This window comes from Acomys russatus, chromosome 4 (genome assembly GCF_903995435.1).
Source record: "Acomys russatus chromosome 4, mAcoRus1.1, whole genome shotgun sequence".
NCBI lineage: Eukaryota > Metazoa > Chordata > Mammalia > Rodentia > Muridae > Acomys > Acomys russatus.
This window is the reverse complement of record NC_067140.1, coordinates 42,853,056-42,870,951: the sequence shown is the minus strand read 5'-3', so window position 1 is coordinate 42,870,951 and position 17,896 is coordinate 42,853,056. Positions and strand designations below refer to the sequence as shown.

The following is a 17,896-nucleotide window of genomic DNA, read 5'->3' as shown; positions in this document are numbered from 1 at the left end:
TTGCCAGGATGTCAAATCTCTCCATCATATCCTGTCACTACCAGTTTGTTTTTTGTGATAAAATAAAAAAGACAACTATTTTGTCACCAAGACTTCATTAGCACTAAAAAAATCAAGTTGGTTTTTTTTTTTTTTTTTTTAATGTCTGGTTTATTTTTTTTTAATCCCTTTTAATTCTAAAGACACAACTTCTTCCCCATTTTCTTTTCAAAATAAAGTTTCAGAATTGATCTGTCAGTTAAAATTAAAGGGCTTTTATATTAAAGAAAAGTACTTTTAAGATTTAAAACAACTTCAAAAAATTGGTTTCCTCCATAGATAATAAATCCTGTTGTACAAGTATACCATGGAAGCCCTGCTGTCCTTTTATGGATTATGAATAAACTGAAGTGAATATTTGATTGTTTTAATAAGTAACCTTTGCTTTTACATAAACACACAACACCACAGTTATATGACATTTCACTCTGAAAAGGAAGTGTGAGGCCATCATATATATAAATTGATTATAATTTAATAAGCCCCATTGGCTTGTTTCTTGGCTCCTGCATTTATAGAATTAACAGTTGGCTACTCATAGATGCATGCTTTACAAATAGATAAATCCCCTAGAAATTCAGTGAGCATATTTGAACCCTGAGTCTAAATACAAATTAAACTTTTCAAACTTAAAGACAGATTTTTAAACAAATAGAGTGCCTGGGCTTTCCAAAAAGACTGCATCCACCACTTTGTGTTTTTCAGACTCAGCGTATTTTTAGAAGAAGAAGCTATTGGAAACAGATAGGTGGTGTATTTTGTTTAGTTTTGTTCTATTTTCTTTTTCTCTGATAAAAACCCAGTCTTAAAAATATGTTTTCCTTACTCTGGAAACTACTTCTTCTCTATTCACCCAACAACGTCCTACATGGAGAGATGGCTCAGCAGTTAAGAGCACTGACTGCTCTTACAGAGGACCTAGGTTCAGTTCCCAGCACCCACATGGCAGCTCACAACTGTCTGTAACTCCAAAATCTGACATCCTTATACAGGCATACATGCAGGCAAAACACCAATGCACATAAAATAAAAATATTCTTTAATTTTTCTTTTTAAAAAAGGAAATATTAAATATCAAAGAAAATATCAAAATGCTAACATATATTATATGGCACTATATATATATATGTACATCTTTCTGAAATAGAATATACACTCTATTCATAACTTGTCTGGAATATAAATACTTAAGAACACTGTCAAGTAGAGTATCTAAAATGTCTCTATTTCGGTGTTCCAGTGCATGAACCTTGAAGCCCTGTACAGCATTCACGCCTTGTGCTAAATCTGCCTTTCCTTAACATGAGGTAAATATTTTGACTAGTGTATGTTAGTCAGATATATAGCTCTGAGACCATCTGAAATTTTTGTTAATAGCTGCTGGACAAGACCACTTTTCTCATCTTTTTTACTTATTCTTTAGCACTACCCCCAGAATCTTCTAGTACTATCACCAGAACAAATAAAAATGCTTCAAAAGTAAAGGCTGTTCTACTATTGATGCCCTGCTTCTTAATTTTAATGACTGGGACATACATGCACGCCTACAGCAAGGGTGCGTGGGGAAACCCGTATTGCCTAGGCCCATCATTAATGCTATCTCTAAGATACCATGTTATTGTGCTCCAAAGATAGTCACCATTAACAGTGTCAGAAGTAAGCAATATAAACCCTAAGGATTTATACTTTGATCTTAAAAAAAAAATGAGCAAATTAGTCATCTGTGACCAAGGCACAAAAAGTTAGTGAAAAGCAGAGGAATACATTTTTGGTATCAATCAACCAAGCAGACACACACACACACACACACACACACACACACACACAAAACCGACTTGATACCATTAAGGCCCAGAGCACAAAGCCAGTAAAAATGATTAGAGCCATCCTGTGATGGCAAACTGTCACACAACAAAGCTAAATGTTAACACTCTAGGAGTCATTTTTGGAAACCTATTTATGATGTTTTGTTTTAAGTAGAAAGAGGAGATGATGCAAGTGGTGTTGAGAAGCTCCCCAACTGGCTTTAGAGAAGGGGAACTCTTTAGAATTTCATCTCAGTTCTATGTAGTTAGTTTCAACTAGAGCGGCAGTTCTCAACCTGTGGGTCGTGACCCCTTTACGGTTGAACAGTGCTTTCACAGGGGCCATTCCTGCGTACCAGATATCTACACTATGATTCATAACAGTAGCAAAATTGCAGTTATGAAGTAGCAATGAGATAATTTATGAATGAGGGTCACCACAGCACAAGGAACTGTATTAAAGGGCCACAGCATTGGGAAGGTTGAGAACCACTGCCCTAGAGTGATCCAACTCTAACTCTATCTACCTGATGTCCTTAAGTCAGTCAAACCCTGAGATAAAATGCAAGCTGCTTGTACCTAGGGTGTTAGGAAACTTGGTCTTTGTCCTGGAAAATGGCACTAAAACATCCCTTCAGATTTCCCATTGACAAAATTTATAAATATATTTGTCAGTAAATCAACAGGTGAAAATGACCACTAGGAGTCAAAAGCCAACTCCTGGACCCTAGGACCATACAGCCTAGGATACAGATAGCTCATCTCTAGGGTGCATAAGGACAGAAGGCAAGGCTGCTTGTCCTCATCTTGCTGGACCAGAGGCTTCCACAGCATCCCTCCTTCAGGATATACCAAACTGTGCCACTGCGCCCTGGCAGTCTTGACCCTTTGAGGACTTGTATATGTGCCCAACTGCACACATCCAGACCCTCAGCTCTCACATCACTCCCAGAGAGTATACCCAGCATGCCTTGTGCCAGTCTCTGTAGTCTGTGTGCTCAACTTGACAGAGCCACGGCCAGCACTGGCTGCCTGACACAAGCTCAAATCACAGCCAGTTGGAAACTGCTCTTTTTTTTTTTTTTTTTTTTTTTTTTTTTTTTCCCAAGGAAGAAGTAATCCAGCCAGCAAAGGCTACAGCACAGCTCTTCTCTGACAGTCCGTTCAACACACATCCCTTAGGGAATGGAAGCTGCAAAATGTCAGGAGGTGGAAATTTCTGCAAGGACGATTGTACCAACAGAGTATACGCGCCGGCAGGCAGTGCAAGCTGACACGGACAGTGACTTGAAAAAATTGCAGTCCAGTTAAGATGGCATCTCTACATGTAGAACAACTCTGTTGGAATGAAGATGTCAGTGATCTGTTTAGAAGTACCAAGTGAGAGATGTAGAAGTGTAAGGTTATGTTGAAATCCTTCAATCATTTATTTCTGATCATTGGCCTTTGAGGATTTTAGAAAAAAAAAAAAAGAGTTCGAGTCAATGGAAGTGTCTCCCCCCCCCCCCCCCGCAGGATGTTTCTCTACGTATAAATATTTTTAATCCAGATAGCCAGGACCCCAAGATTTTTCACTTAAGTTCACTGAAGAAAATGTGTCTATGTTGACTTAAGTGTTGCACAGAATAGACAGAAAATAACACTCAGGCAGGCCTTTTTCTAACCAACAAAGGCTTTTTTTTTCCATCCACTGCTTGGGCTCAGGCACTCCTGCCCTGCGTGCCGCCACTTTAAACATGATCAGATCTGTGCTTCTTTACGAATAACAACTGACCGACAATGGGCCCTGCTTCATAGATTTGGGGATGTTTGGCTTAAGCTGCCAATGACTGAAGGCCTTTAACTCCCACTGGCCAGTCACAGTCTGCTTTATTGTTGTCTGTTGATGTGTCTGCGCTCATTATTCTTTGACATGCAACATTCCCCCTCCACCCCCCCCCCCACCATCCACAGCAGCACAGAAAGCAAAACTCAGATGAGAACAGCTGTAGGGCTTCAGTGGGAAATGATGCCGATGCCTTGTGTGCACAGGGGACGAAGACAGAACAGGGAGCAGGGCAACAGCTTTCAGAACTCAACCTTGGGGTATTGCTTTAGTGGAATTATTGTGGAGATTGGCTGCTCAGGTTGAAAATGCCAGCTCTAATTCAAAACATGATTGCTGGTGAATCCTTTGTTGCATTTTCTTAAATCATTTCTACACTTTGAGCTTTTAAGTTAAATAATGGATAAATTGGGAGTATTACCATTTTCTATATATCTTATAGGATGCAGATCTACACACAGCTGTAAATGTTTTGTTTGGATTTTTCTGATACATTGCCAACTTCTGATGCCTAAAAATTATTTCCTTGAGGACCATCAGGTTGTAAAATGGAATGTGTATGAAAGTAACCATTGACTTAGAATGTCAACCTAATGTGGAAACAAAATTTGTAACACCACACTATCAGGTTAAAAAGAAAATAGTGTAATAAAGAAAATACAAAGGCTTTGGCATGGCTTTTACAATCAACAATGGTGAATTTTGCTATGTATTTGTGAACAACTGCAAAACACTTAGGTTGAAAACTCTTGCAAGCACTTTTAATTGATTAGGAATGAATTCTAGATGCACAAAATGATTGGACTGTGAACAGTAATACAGCTATATCTAAGAACAATTAACTTTTGCTGGCCAAGAAAGAAACAAATGATTGCATGAAAATGTGTATAAAACATCTATAGAGTATTCTTGTCAAATATAAATGAAATTAACTTTATTATAGAAATCATTCTGAGGATTTCTAGGGAAGACAAATACTTACATTTTGACATAAAACAAATTGGATTATATCGAAGACACACTCTACCTTTTAGCTATCAACTTCTTGAATTTATATCTTACCCTTTTTTGCACATAAACTTCATCTGTTAACAACCTTTGGAAAACCAACAGATATTTCTTACATATATCTAGTGTGTGTTGTTCCATGTTTAATTATATGCAAAGGAATGATACAAACTTGGAACATCGGTCCATAAACTATGAACAGATGGGTAGAAGTATTCGATATATCTTGATAAAACTCTTAGATCCATGGCAAATCTTGTCCATCATGGTTTCTGTTAAACAACCACATAAGCCAACACAGATCCAAGATCCACCAGCCTGTGTTGTTTTCTTCATTATAACATACAAATGCCCATTTACAAATAATACAGCAAAATGAATAAAAGTTTGGATACCAAAATGAAGATTTGTTCCAACTGATACCGTGCCTTCTGTATGCAAAGTTCTTGTTTCTAGTCCATTCCTGGGCTCCAATACAGGACACGGTTGCAAAGTGAAGTGCTTCTAACAGCCATTTCTCTTTCATGAACACGCAGCTGTTGTGTCCACTTAATCACTGACTGAGTGAACACAATTTCCTCTCTCGATCACTCTCTCTCTTTACTGTAATCGGGGCCAGTACTGAGACATGTCGGGTTCACTTCCAGGAACTTGGACGGGAACTGACACTCCAGGGGAAATGAGTCCTATAAATGAATATAAAAACAGCCACATAGGTAGATCTAAAGATGGAACACAGCTTGAACACACAGACTTTCGAAAGTTCCTAACACTTCATAGTACAACCATTAGAAAGAAAAGCAGACCTTTTGAAACTAGAGGCTGTGTTTACACATACCTCATGAGACCCAAGTCTCCCTCCCCGACATTTAGAAGTTTATCAGTGCAGCCATCCCTGGAAGACTTATGTGCTACCTCCTCAGCTGGCATCGAGAAGCTACAAGATGTAAAAGTCTTCCCAAAAGTGCCTACATCAAGCTCAGTGGACCCGCACTGTCCAGCTCTGGCATTATCTTCATATTCAACACTGCAAATGATGACTTTCCTCTACATGGTGTCAACTCACTAACTAACATAACTGAATGTCCCTTTTCCATCATTTTTCTCTCAAGACAAGTGTAGTAAGAGAGAGGTTCAACACGCCCCTTGATGCAAGGCAAGAAGTTTCTTTTCAAGTCAATGGTAAGCACATTGTGGGAGATCAGCTGGCCAAAGAGGCGCAGCTGCAGAGAGCTCACCTGTTGAAGTGGTCCCCGAGGTTCCCATGGGCTGACTATTCATGTGTGTTTGCATGTGTGGAGGGGTGTAGGTATCATAGCTCCGCCCATTCACCGAAGGGCTGGTGGGCAGCATGCAGGAGTACGAGGAGGTCTGGCTGGGGACTGGGGGCTGCCAGGAGAAAGAAAAACCTGTGATTACTGGAACCACCTCCCACAACCACATCCCAGCTTACTTCCTCCCCAAGGCCTGCCAGCAAGCCTGGTCATTACTTATGTCTCTTTGGAATGTACTAGAATTCCATATAATGAGTCTAAGCTTGGCTCTTCAATGGCTGCCACCAGAGCAAAGCTAGCTACCCGTGTGCCAAAATCTAAGACACAGCAAATTCAAACAAACGTCCAGTTTTGGCAGTCTGCACTATCTTTTCCCTCTGCTAAAGTTACTAGCCTGAGAGATTCCCTCACTCCCCAAACCTGGATCTATATGAGGATGCTAGAATCCCCAAACTCAGGAGCAGAAAGCAATAAGACTCTCTGGATAGTTTGATATAGGGAGCTTGGGAGTCTTCTAATGCTGGACTTGGAGGATTAGAGGTTTGTTTTGCTTGTTTGTTTGTTTGATTGTTGTTTTAAGATACAACCATAATGAAGTCAGGCTAAAGAGGTCAGAAATGTCAGTGAATATAACGTAAACACAACCTGAGAATTAACTGTCTCAAATGACCCAAAAGCCCTGATTGAGTCTCATCCATAAATTTGGGTTGCTATCTTTGAAGCATTCAAAAATGAAATGTTGATGAGATAAGCTTCTCTTAAACTAAACAAGAAATATGGAAAACCAATATAAAGCCCCTTCAAGAGGGCTGTCATGGTTATTTGCAGTCAAAAACTTCATGAGGTTAATCAGCAGCAGTGTAGAGTCAGCAACAACTGCCCTGCTCAGCAAATGCATGACATCCTCAGATCCTCTGTTACAAAGACTGATCTCTGCCAGAGAAGGCCCAGGGGAGCATGTCCACTCTTCACAAGACACAGAGGATTCTGCTCAATAGGATGAAGCCATTGATAGAGAGACTACCCCTCCCCAGTTCAAAACTTAAAGAGGGATTTTCTCTGAACAGTAAAATCGCAGATTGTTTTTATTTCCTTTGTTTAATGAAGCCGTTTACTTTTATAACTGTATGATCTCTGTAACTTTTAAAAGGCAAAGCTCAAAATAAATCAACCCAACATATTTCTTTGGAAGTGGAAGCAAGCTTAATATAATCCATCATCAATTTAATCATCTCATTTTGTTTTTCCATGTACAATTATGTCACCCTCACAGAAACCTAGATGTTGGTATATCATGTAAAACTGCACAAGATGCTCTGTGGCCTCATGAAAGGCCGATTATGACTGTTCATGTCAAGTTCAAGACGGCAAACAGGCCTAAAGGGCCCTGCCAGAATTTCATCTTGCATTTGTTTCTAATTCCTACAATCACTTCCTCTAGGCAACCTGACTTCTGGAAAATCCCAAGATAGTTATAGCAATACCAACTAATGGGCTGTTGGTCCCCTCACTTACATCACTTGCACCATGGCCAATAGAAACCAGGTGCAATAGAAAAGAAGCACATGACGAAGTGCTCTGAAGTTGCCTATCCAGTTCCAATATTGGTCTGAAGATTGGGAGATCTTGGTTTTGGCATTATTTAAATTCCAAAATGTTCAGGAAAAACTGTTCAATTGTGAATAAATAATCGGTGTAACCCCAGAACTGATCCCATCAGAGGCTCATGCTGCCAGCCTCACACCATCAGGCATATCTAATGGTTGTCCACACAGGAAACTTAGGAATGCTGATGTAGAAGACCCACCAGAATCCCCCCCATCTAGAATCCCCCCAGCAACAAAGGTGTAGTCCATACCAAGAGCCCTGTACAGCTTACATTAGAAAACGGCAGCTTAATCTAGGACCTACCCCTAAAAGCACATGCAAGAGCTTGTAACCCCAGCACTCAGGGAGGCAGAGGCAAGCAGACCTCTGTGAGTTCAAAGCCAGCCTGGTCTACAAAGTGAGTCCAGGGCAGCCAAGACTACACAGAGGAACCTTGTCTTGAGAAAAGAAAAGAAAAAAAAAAAAAAAAACCCACAGGCCAGGGTGTGAAGAAATGAGGAATAATGTCCAGCTTCCTAGGCAGCAAGGATTACTGCCAACCTGTCACCTCATCTTCAGTTGATGCACACTAAGTTCCTAGCAAATAATTTCTATTACATTTTTACTTTTAAATATAGAAAGAACTGATTCCCCTGTTTTATTAAATGTATTTCACTGTGTGAAGAGGAATCTTACTTCTCAGCCTCTTTTTTTTTTTTTTTCTTCCTCACTAGTTTCTCACACAGACCAAAAATAAGCTTCAAATTGCTTATGCTGGTTCTGTACTTACTAATATAAACACACTAACATAAACACAAAGTTTTTAGATACTAACATCTCACTGCCTTATATTATGCTACCAGTATTTCTACTTGGTGGTACAAGCTTCATTGGTACCCAAAACAGACCTCACTACCACCCACATTATCCAGCTAACATGATGATAAAAGGCACATTAACTTGACTGAACAGATCGAATGTTTGTTTTTCAAGGGCATGAATCAATCAATCAGTCAACCAATCACCTAAAAGAGATTGGATTGATTTGTCTCAGAGCTGACTGGCCAAGCCAATCACTGTCACAACGAGGACTCTCAAGGAGCTAAATGCAACTGATGGGGTCTGCAAGCCCTAACCCATCCCCTGCCCTTTGCAGCAGGTGGCCAGCCTCTCTTACTTGCATAGGCAGGTTGTTTGCCATGGTGAAACTGGGCATAGGTGGCAGAGCACTGTACGTGTTGGTAAGAGCGGTGTCTGTCCGGCCCAACATGGAGCCTGATGTGAAGGAGGAAACTGCAGAGAAAGAGAAAAGAGAGAGGTGGAAGGTCATTATAGGACAAGGGAGAGCCCAGAGCAAACAGGTTGAAGAACCTTTCTTGGCAGTTGGCATTTCAAGTTACCAGGTGTGGTGGGCTGTGGAATTGGCTGGTAGACACTCGTACTGAAACTGCTGCTAATAGGAATGTGACTAGGGGTGTTGCTGGCCTGTCGTCTCTGGTTCCTCAGTTTTTCTTCTCTTCTCCATTTGGCCCTTCGATTAGAAAACCATACCTGGAAACGTGTGGAGCAGGTTAGCCATGAACAAAAGCCCCTCCATTTCCAACCTCTTTGACCCAGGACAAGAGAGTATTTGCAAACTGACTCTGTTGCTGGTTATACAAATGACTGGTACATGGACAAGGCAAAATATAAGAATCACAAGGCATAAAACCAACATGGTCCTTAGGTACCTGTATTCTTGCTTCAGGTAGATCTATTTTGGCTGCTAGTCTTTCCCGGGCAAACACATCTGGATAATGGGTCCTTTCAAACTCTGGAAAAGTAAGTTGGCTTTACAGGTTATGCCAGACCACAAAATATTTGAACACTGGATCAAGCTGGCTTTTGCCACCCCATTCCCATCTCCTCCGACCAGTTTCCTTTCAAACAACTTGACAGTGTGTTGACTGTACTTGCAAGGTCTTCCCCACCAGAACCAAGTTCAGTTTTCTTTGGAATGACATCCAACGACTGTCCCCATCGGTGGCCTGAGACAGCCAGATCATCATATGCTTTGTATGTCAGAGTTTTAATCCTTCAGTTTATTGGTATGTGAAAAGAAGAAAGACACACACACACACACACACACACACACACACACACACACACACACACACACCCTGAAAAGGTGTTGGGGCAGCAACAAGGGGAGAAAATCAGGGGCTTTTCAGTCCTCTATGCAAAGGGCCCTGACTAAATTTAGTCCTTGGTACTGTTGGTGTGGTGTTTACTTTGAGTTAAGACTTTTCTACTTTGAAATTTTCCCATCACCTTTCTCCAGAGCCTCAATCTGCTCTTGGGTAAAAGATGTTCTATTTCTTTGCAGCTTCCGCTTCAGCTGAAGTCGCATTTGAGCCTCATCAGAGTCTTCTCCGTTCGAACTGATGGAGTTAGTGTTCTCTCCCCCTCCTTCCTGTTGCTGGCAGCCATCTGCAACAAAAAGAACAGGACCACAAGAGAAGTTAGAATCGCAAGGGACTCGGTACAGTTATAAACTCCAAGCACCGGGTAGTCTAAATCTCCGCAAAGCCTTGCTGAGGTAATCAATCCAGTGCTAGCTTTCCTTTAGGACAGGGATTCCTTTAGGTTTCTATCTAGAGGAGACCTGACAACACTCTCACAAAGTAGCATTTCTTTGAATGACAAAGCAAGCCAAAAAGTTTCCAGGCAAAAAGGATCTTTCAGTGCTGACTGACTCGTCACACACCTCACCCAGTTTCCTTGCCCTACAGAAAGTATTTACCTATGGCTGTGTTGGGAAAACAGAGTGATGTGCAGGATTTCAGCTGATCCATAATCAGTAATTCCCATCTAATCAATTAGATGTTGATAGGTTTGTAGAAAATGCTATTAAGAAACCAAACCAAGCTTGTAATCTTTTTTAAAAAAATATTTATCTAGTTTTTATTTGAATTCTGCACAGTCAATTTCATTTTAAAGGTTGTGAATTTAGAAGTGCTTGCATTGTTCTGCAGTTTTATTCAACCATTGTGTGAGTGTGTTTCGCCTTGACACCTATTACGAGCACAGCTGTAATTATATCATCACCAAGAACAGGCTATAATTGCTGAAAATGGAATTTTATATTTAGATAAAAGGACTGTCCATTCTTTGTAATGTGTTGCACCAGAGAAAAGTAAGATTTCTTTTAAATTTTTAACGTGTAATTTTAAAAAAGAAATCGTGGCGAGTTCACTAACTAGCTAAATATGCTATGCTGCAGCTGAGTCCTTGGCATATCATTTAAGTGGTACATTTTTAATTAGGGCATTTCCACCACTTTTAATGTAATTTCTATCATTAAACAGGGAAAGTTTCATTGTTTTCCTTTGCGCTTGGTGAAGAGATGTGCACTAGGGCTAACTGGCTCTGTGGTGTACCTTGCGGGGCAGGCAAGGCCGCAGCTTGAGGTAAGGGAAGGACTCTGGCCTTGGCTGGGCTTCCCAGGGTACTGAAGAGTGAGTCTTGGGTCCTGAGGCCTGTGGCCCCCACGGGATACCAACAAGGACTGTCCCCTCCCAATCCTAGAAACTTGGCCAGTTTGGGGGGAGGGGCCGCCAGTCCTCTGTGGGAATCGACTTGGCCAGGAATATCATTTATAACCAGGAGACAATAGGCAGGGCCTTCAAAGCGGTCAGGGAATTGTGACAGGATCTAGTGGGATCTTTTCAGGAACTATGAAATGTTTTAAAACCCCAACTTTCTCCCCCATTTAAACAGGCGGATTCATCGGCACTGGCCACCATATGGGCCCTTGGAGATCTATTGAGATGACCACCAACACTTGAATAGCGAGGGGCTGCCTTTCAGCACCACACAATGCCCCGCGAGTAAGGGAAACTATTAAACTCCTGGGGCAGGAGCGTTGGCAAACTTTCGTGGGCAGAATTTTGAGGCCACAATGAGCACGGACAACAAAAGGATTCTCTTGAGGCGTGCAGCGGGCCACATTGTGTTACAAGAAGCCCAGTCAACAGACTTTTCAGCGAAGTGTGTTAACCCCTCTGCTCTGCTATCATTAATCACTGTCCGGAGAGCGGGCACCTCGGTGCTATTTAGGGCGCTTGGCTGGGGGTGGGGGGGGTGGGGGTGGAGGTGGATGGGGGTCCAGGGCAGGAGGTGGAGGGAGGTGGGGAGGGTGGATAGGGACTCGAGCTGCGGCTGAGGGGAGGCGGAAGGAGAGAGGCTAAAGAGAGAGTGCGGGAGGGAAGGAGAAGAATAGTGTGGGGGAGGGGCAGAGAGAGGTGGAGGGCTCCAAAAAGATGATGACCAACAAGATATAAGAAGGGACAGGACGGAGGGACAAATGTAGAGAGGAGAAAGAGACTGGAAGGCCGACTGAGATGGAAGAAAACGACGAAAAGGAAGAGGAGATGGGAGCGTGTATTGGTAAACAAGCCGCAGGCGTCCTGCCCTACATCTGATGAGTGGGGGAGGGGAGGGTCGCCTGCTGAAGGACTCGAGGAACTCACGTGTAGGGGCACAAGTGGCTGTACTAATTTGCTGCCCCAGGTCTCTTGAGGACTTTTCAAAGTGCCCCCCCAGGGGGGAAAATGAGGAGGGTCTGTCCCTTTTCCCTTTTATTGTTGCATTCGGTGAAAGAGAATGCTTTTTTGTTTGTTTGTTTGTTTGTTTTTTGGTAAGCCCTTTGGGTGTACTAGAAAATTCCCTCGGTTACTGCTTTTGGAAAACACGAACACAGTCCGATCTGGTCACTCACGACCCCACCCAAAAGAAAAGCCCTGGCTCCATCCCTGGTCCCTTTCTAGCACATTAGATCATGCCGGTTAAACAAAGCTGAGGGTTCCCCTCCGAAGATGCCTGCAGATAGCATTTTCCGTTCTCATCTGCTTCTTTGACATCCTCCTACTTTTAAAACGTAGGGATTACAGGTATAGGCCTCCAAGCTCAGACACTGCTCACACAGACGCTTGAGCAGGTGCTCTAAGCCTAGGACTTTCACTAGCTTGGGAAGTGGTGTTTAAGGAGAAAGTTAAGAGCGGAAGCAGGAAAACTGCATTTTAACTCTTTTTTTTTTTTTAAGTGGAGCCAGAGTCAAGACAGAGAAAAAATGCTGCAGGATTCACCACCACCACCACCACCACCACCAACACCTCTTAACCAAACCAGGGAGCAACACTGAAAATGTGTTCACTACTTTAAAAGTAGCAACTGTTTGCCCAGGTGACTGATGGTCATTTAGATAGAGCTGGGGGGGGGTATTTTTTAATTTTTCTTTAGTGACTTTACCTTCCACCCTTAAATCTTTTAAGAAACTAAAATTAGGAGTTAAAGCTCCCTAATTCCCCACACGATAAACTTAAGTGGCAGACAATTAAGATATCTCCTTTAAAAGGCGTCCCCCTCCTAGCGGTGCAAAGAAGGGCCCTTCAATGGGCGCCGTGCACCTCCCAGGCTAATCCTAGCGGAGAGTGAAAGCGCCTCCCATTATCCCAGCCCCAGGACCATCTGACACAAGGGGATAGGATTTGTTTCCTTGAAGAAGGAGAGAGAAGGGAGGGAGGGAGGGAGAGAGAGACAGAGACAGAGACAGAGAGACAGACAGAGAGACAGAGAGACAGAGAAAAGGGGAGAGGAGAGAGGAAAGAGGGAGAGGCGGGAAATCAGGAAGAAGAAAGAAGAAAAAAGACGCTGGGAAATAAAATCATTCCTTAGTTTCTTAGTGGCTTAATCAGTGAGGCGGAAAACAAGCAAGAAAAGATAGCAACGCGGTTGCGGAACCTTTTCAGCTCTGGAGCGCAGATCAAAACATCGAAGCATCTGTTGAAAGGAGGCTGACTAAATCCTATAGAGGCCCTGGGTATTATGGGGGTTGGGGCGAGGGGAGGAGATGAGAAAAAAGTGTCTTCGTGATCCCTAAAACCACCAAATCGCTGGAGAATTGGGACTGGATAGAGTCGTCTAGTTATTGTCAGCCCACGGGGTCGTCAGGATTTTATTCACTGCCGCATGGCATAGATCAGATGGAAACCATATTTGCCTCCCTCAGAGACCTAACCTCGCCTTATGCTTCTGGAAATGGACTCTTTAAAACCCAAGATCAGGGATGGGAAAGGGGGCCAAGGAAGGAGGGAGACCCTCTTAGCACTAAAAGACCAGAGGAATTCCTAGGAACTTAAGCTTGGAGAGATGACACCCACCAACAGAACCCGAAGTCCCAAGATTCTAAGCTCCTTTTGAGCCACGATTCCTCCCTACGTGTTAGGCGGGGCAGTGAGCCTGTTTGGGGTAAATGCACTTTGGTGGGGGTAAACACGGTGGATGGGTGGGACACTCAAGAAGTTTATGAACCAGCATCCTCTAGTAACTTAGCAGCTGCCTTAAGTTAAAAGTCCCTGAACTAGCGCCACCTCTCGCCCCCATTGTATCAACTCCAGGCCCTCATGTTTTGTCTCTGGCTCTCCTGCTCCCAGGATTGAAAACCTGCTCTAGGCAGGCAGAGCTAGTGGAAGCTACTGCCCGGGACTTTAAGTCAAGGAACCCAGCAACCGGAATGGGGTGTTCATTCCCTGGTCCTCTAGCAATTGTGAGCCCCAAACACTGGGGAGGCCCAGGGGTGGACTAGGTGTGAACTTCTGGGCCTATTGGCCACAATTGGGCAGGGAAGGGGATTGCGGGACTCCAGAGTGCTGGGGTGTAGAGTGGAAGGCCACCAGTTGGAGTTGCATGGGGAAAACCTACAGTTTCAAACTTCAAGCCACGCAGGTTGCCTATCTCTTTCCCTACCTGGTCCTTCTAAAGACCAGAGAGGCCTGGACCTGTGAACTCCAACTCTCAAGGCTGCAGGCTCCAGTCACGTGGGCGGGGGTCACCCAAGGGAGTCGGGGACTGCGCACCAAAGGCCCGCACTGGCCAAGAGCAGCGGAGCTGGGAAACCAGAAAGGAGCGCTTTTCTCCCTATCGTCCCAGTGTCCGTCCTATATTGTTTTCTGCTCTTAAAACTGACATGTCTAATTGGCAATTGGTGCCGAATCGTGTCCAGAGGTCTCTTGTGGAACATTTCTACAGCTGTCTCCTTCAACTAGACGCTTATTCATGTCGCCTTAATGAGAAACAAAACGTTCTCTAATGAGCAATTACAGAGCGACAGGATTGTTCCCATAACAAATTCTTGCGAGTGACAGAAGCATCCTTTGTACCAGATATTTCGCATACTGTTACCGATTTTCCCTTCTCTAACCCGGCTCTGTGGAGGCGCTCTGCACGCGGGGCCGGTCCGAGAGCTCACCGATGCACAGCAGCCCCTTCGCAGTCCCTGTGCCGCCCCCTGGCCCTAAGCCCCCAGGCTCTGTAGTGCTCCCGGGAGTGAGACGCCACGTCCCATTATCCCGCATATTATCTCCTTGTCACGAGGACAACAAATACCGATTAATCTTCGGAAAAAACTGTTTCCTATTCTTGACCAAGTTACCTCGGTGTGAGTGGGAAGGGGACAGAGCCAACCCACCCACTCTCTTTCCTGCTTTCTCACAGATCCTGGGACAGGAAGATGTAGTTCCCATCTGTGCCCCCAGGCCCAGAGCCTCTCCCCGCAGCCTCAGCCCAGTACTTCGTTCCCCCACCCCATTTCTAACCAGTTGCCACCCACAGAGGGTAAGTAGTAGAACCCAAAAGTGCGGATTCGGGGACCGGGTTGGTGGGTGCTGCGGGTTAAAATTTTGAAGTTCTTAAACTTGGGGGAGGGGACCGCTACTGGAAGGATTTAAATTGGCCATGCTTATAGGGGGTTCACCCTCTCCTACCACCTTACTCAAAGTCACATAATTTGTCAATTACTTCAAAAGCAAATGATACAATTATGTTTACCTCGCAGCCTGTCAGTGTGTTAACTTGTCATACTTGCAGTACAAATGGGCTCGGCTGCATTTTAACGTCAAATCTGAATAAGGCACCACAAGGCTCCACCTTACACGTGCACAACCTCCTAGCCACTTCATACAATTCTTGACATACATAACCCTTACAGTCCTGAGTCAACAAGATGCTGGACACACAAAGTGTGAGTTAGGGTACCCAAGCCTTCCAGGATAGAGCTCTCTTATATGTCTAGGGAGTTGGAGCCCAGAGGAAAACACATTTCAGAGAGATAGCTGCTTGAGTTTTTACCTTGCGTGGGTTGCCCTGGTACTGAAGTCCCAGGATACCAACCAGGGCGGGTGCCCCAGCTTCCGGTCTGCCCGTTCAACATCCTTAGTTTATCATACATGCCGTCTGCTCCCATCTGTTGCTTTTCGCTAGCCAGGTTGCGGAGAACTCTGTTTATTGATGACACCTGCAAATCAAACCAAATGGTAGAGTCTTCGAAAGGCACATCTTAGGTCCCCATTTCAGCTCCCCCAAGCTTTAAAGAATGACCACATGCCAAAGCTCCTAGCCATCCTGGGACAGACAGTGGATTTATAGCTGTGGAAAGAATGGCAGCTACCATTTCCTTCCTGGAAATGGAGTTGGGTAAAAGAGAGGGAGCAGTCTGTAGATACCAGTTCTCCTCTGTAGCTATCACTAATGTCTGCTTTCTTGGAAGACTCCCTGATAAAAGATTTCAACTTAACTTAGAGATTTCCTTTATTGTAGGGCAGAAATGAATGCGTGTTGCTTGAAGGACGCATGTTACCTGAAGGAAGCTTCAGGCAGGTGCTTCGGGGAGGATTTAGAATCTGGTTCAAGTTTTTTATTTTCCTCCCCTATTCAAGTATCTTCGCCCCCACCCCCACCCCAGTTCCTTTGACCCCTGGCCTGTGGTATACAAATGAAGTGAACAACTCCTCACACTTGACTCCCATTTTTTCCAGATGGTCAAAAAGTCAAAGCCTGCTTCTCAATATTCCCCAGGTACCACAGAGACCCATGCAAATTAGGGGAAAGAGGAGAGAGCAAGATATTGGGAGGGAGGGGAATGGGTGGGAGGAGGTAAGGAGGTGCCAAAGAGAGGGGGAGAGTGAGGAGCCTGGAGCAAGGGAAGCGACCGCTCATGATGAACTTACACTGGGTATGTTATCGTTGGTACAGACCCCCTCGGATAATAATCTGTCTCGGATTTCCCAAGCAAAGATGGACGGGCACTCCCGTTTATACTGGGCTATTTTGCTTACAACTTCTGGAGTCGCTACTCTTGGCTTACTACCTCCGATTGCCCTGGGCCTGATGGAGCCAGTCTCGTAATACCTGCCCAGAATTTTACTCACACATCCGTTGGACACCTGCATAGGGGAAGTGGACAGAAAACCACATTATTAATAATTTCAAGACAAAAATAAAATTGTTTAAGTATGCATTAAACAATGACAAGCTTACGTTTTCATTGCCCAGCACTTGGACTTTTGCATCTGCATGGGTCTATAACACAAAAATATACCTTCAATGGTACGAGAACTTACTGTAGAGAGCTTTTTTTTTTCTTAAAATTACATTTGTAGCCCTAAAACTACAAATATGATGATACTTTCAAACACTTCGAATTATTTTTTAAAAGCTTTTAAAACTATTTTCCTAAACACTATGCGAAGATGCATCAAAACGAAGTTAGGTTAATTTTGTGTGTGTGTGTGTGTGTGTGCTGACCTTGCTTAAAGTAGCATTATATTCTAAAGGACAAAGGGAAAAAATAATTGAATTTTAATGTTTTCCCTTAAAAGTTTGCCCAATTGAACAAATGTGAATTAGAGGAGTGAATGGCATTTGGCTTCTAAAATCCATATACATTCTTCATAAGCATGAAGAATGCAAACAAATCTCTAAAATCTGAGGTTAGCATGGGATGGGGAGAGGGGAATGAGATTATCCCAATTTATAACTCAGCTCATTAAAGTTTATACACTATTTGCCATAATGAATGTCTTTACCAAATGAAAAGATATTTTTAATTCACACACATTCTTTTTCTTATGCAGATGAATTATCTTACGTAACTGGCTGAGGTTGAAAGAGACAGGGACCATGGTGGAAGGAAAGGGGAAATCTGGAAGGTAGGGAAGTTGGTGGGGTATGGACTGGGTGAGGGTAGGGGGGGTCCATAATTAGTAGCCTTTGCAATAAGAAATGAAGAGAGGTTGCTTAGAGTAGAGGACCGCGGGGTGGGGGAGGGGGTTAGGGGGCGGCGAGTAGGGCAGCCATGGGAAGATCACCTGCAGAATTCGGGAAATGTCGCAAGGCCGGGCTCCGCTGTGAGCTAGCTCTACGATCTTCTGCCGGGTGGAGTCCGGCAGTGGCCGCCCGTTGACAAATACACCACCGAGCTGATTCACTCCGCTGTGACCTAAAGAAAGGGAGGAAAGGAGAGCCAAAGAAGGAAGAGAGGA

The 17,896-nt window shown here is 43.7% G+C and overlaps 1 protein-coding gene across 1 annotated transcript; it reads right to left on the bottom strand.

Moving 5' to 3' along the window:
- Positions 1-4,296: 4,296 nt before the first annotated feature.
- On the bottom strand, positions 4,297-17,849 carry Pax6 (paired box 6). Its single transcript, XM_051144287.1, has 9 exons — positions 17,723-17,849; positions 16,784-16,798; positions 15,705-15,870; positions 9,849-10,007; positions 9,269-9,351; positions 8,939-9,089; positions 8,716-8,831; positions 5,916-6,066; positions 4,297-5,363 (listed from the first exon to the last, which is right to left on the bottom strand). The coding sequence occupies exons 3-9, from the start codon at positions 15,817-15,819 to the stop codon at positions 5,278-5,280; spliced, it is 861 nt and encodes a 286-aa protein (XP_051000244.1). The 5' UTR covers positions 15,820-15,870; positions 16,784-16,798; positions 17,723-17,849; the 3' UTR covers positions 4,297-5,277.
- Positions 17,850-17,896: the final 47 nt, after the last annotated feature.

Excerpts from the sequence above, each read along its gene's own strand:
- Pax6 (XM_051144287.1), bottom strand. The coding sequence starts at position 15,819 with ATGGGAGCAGACGGCATGTATGATAAACTAAGGATGTTGAACGGGCAG. Across the intron at positions 8,832-8,938 it reads TCCACAGCCCACCACACCTG|TTTCCTCCTTCACATCAGGC; the intron begins GTAACTTGAAAT and ends CTTTCTCTGCAG. Across the intron at positions 5,364-5,915 it reads CTCGGGGACCACTTCAACAG|GACTCATTTCCCCTGGAGTG; the intron begins GTGAGCTCTCTG and ends ATTCATTTATAG.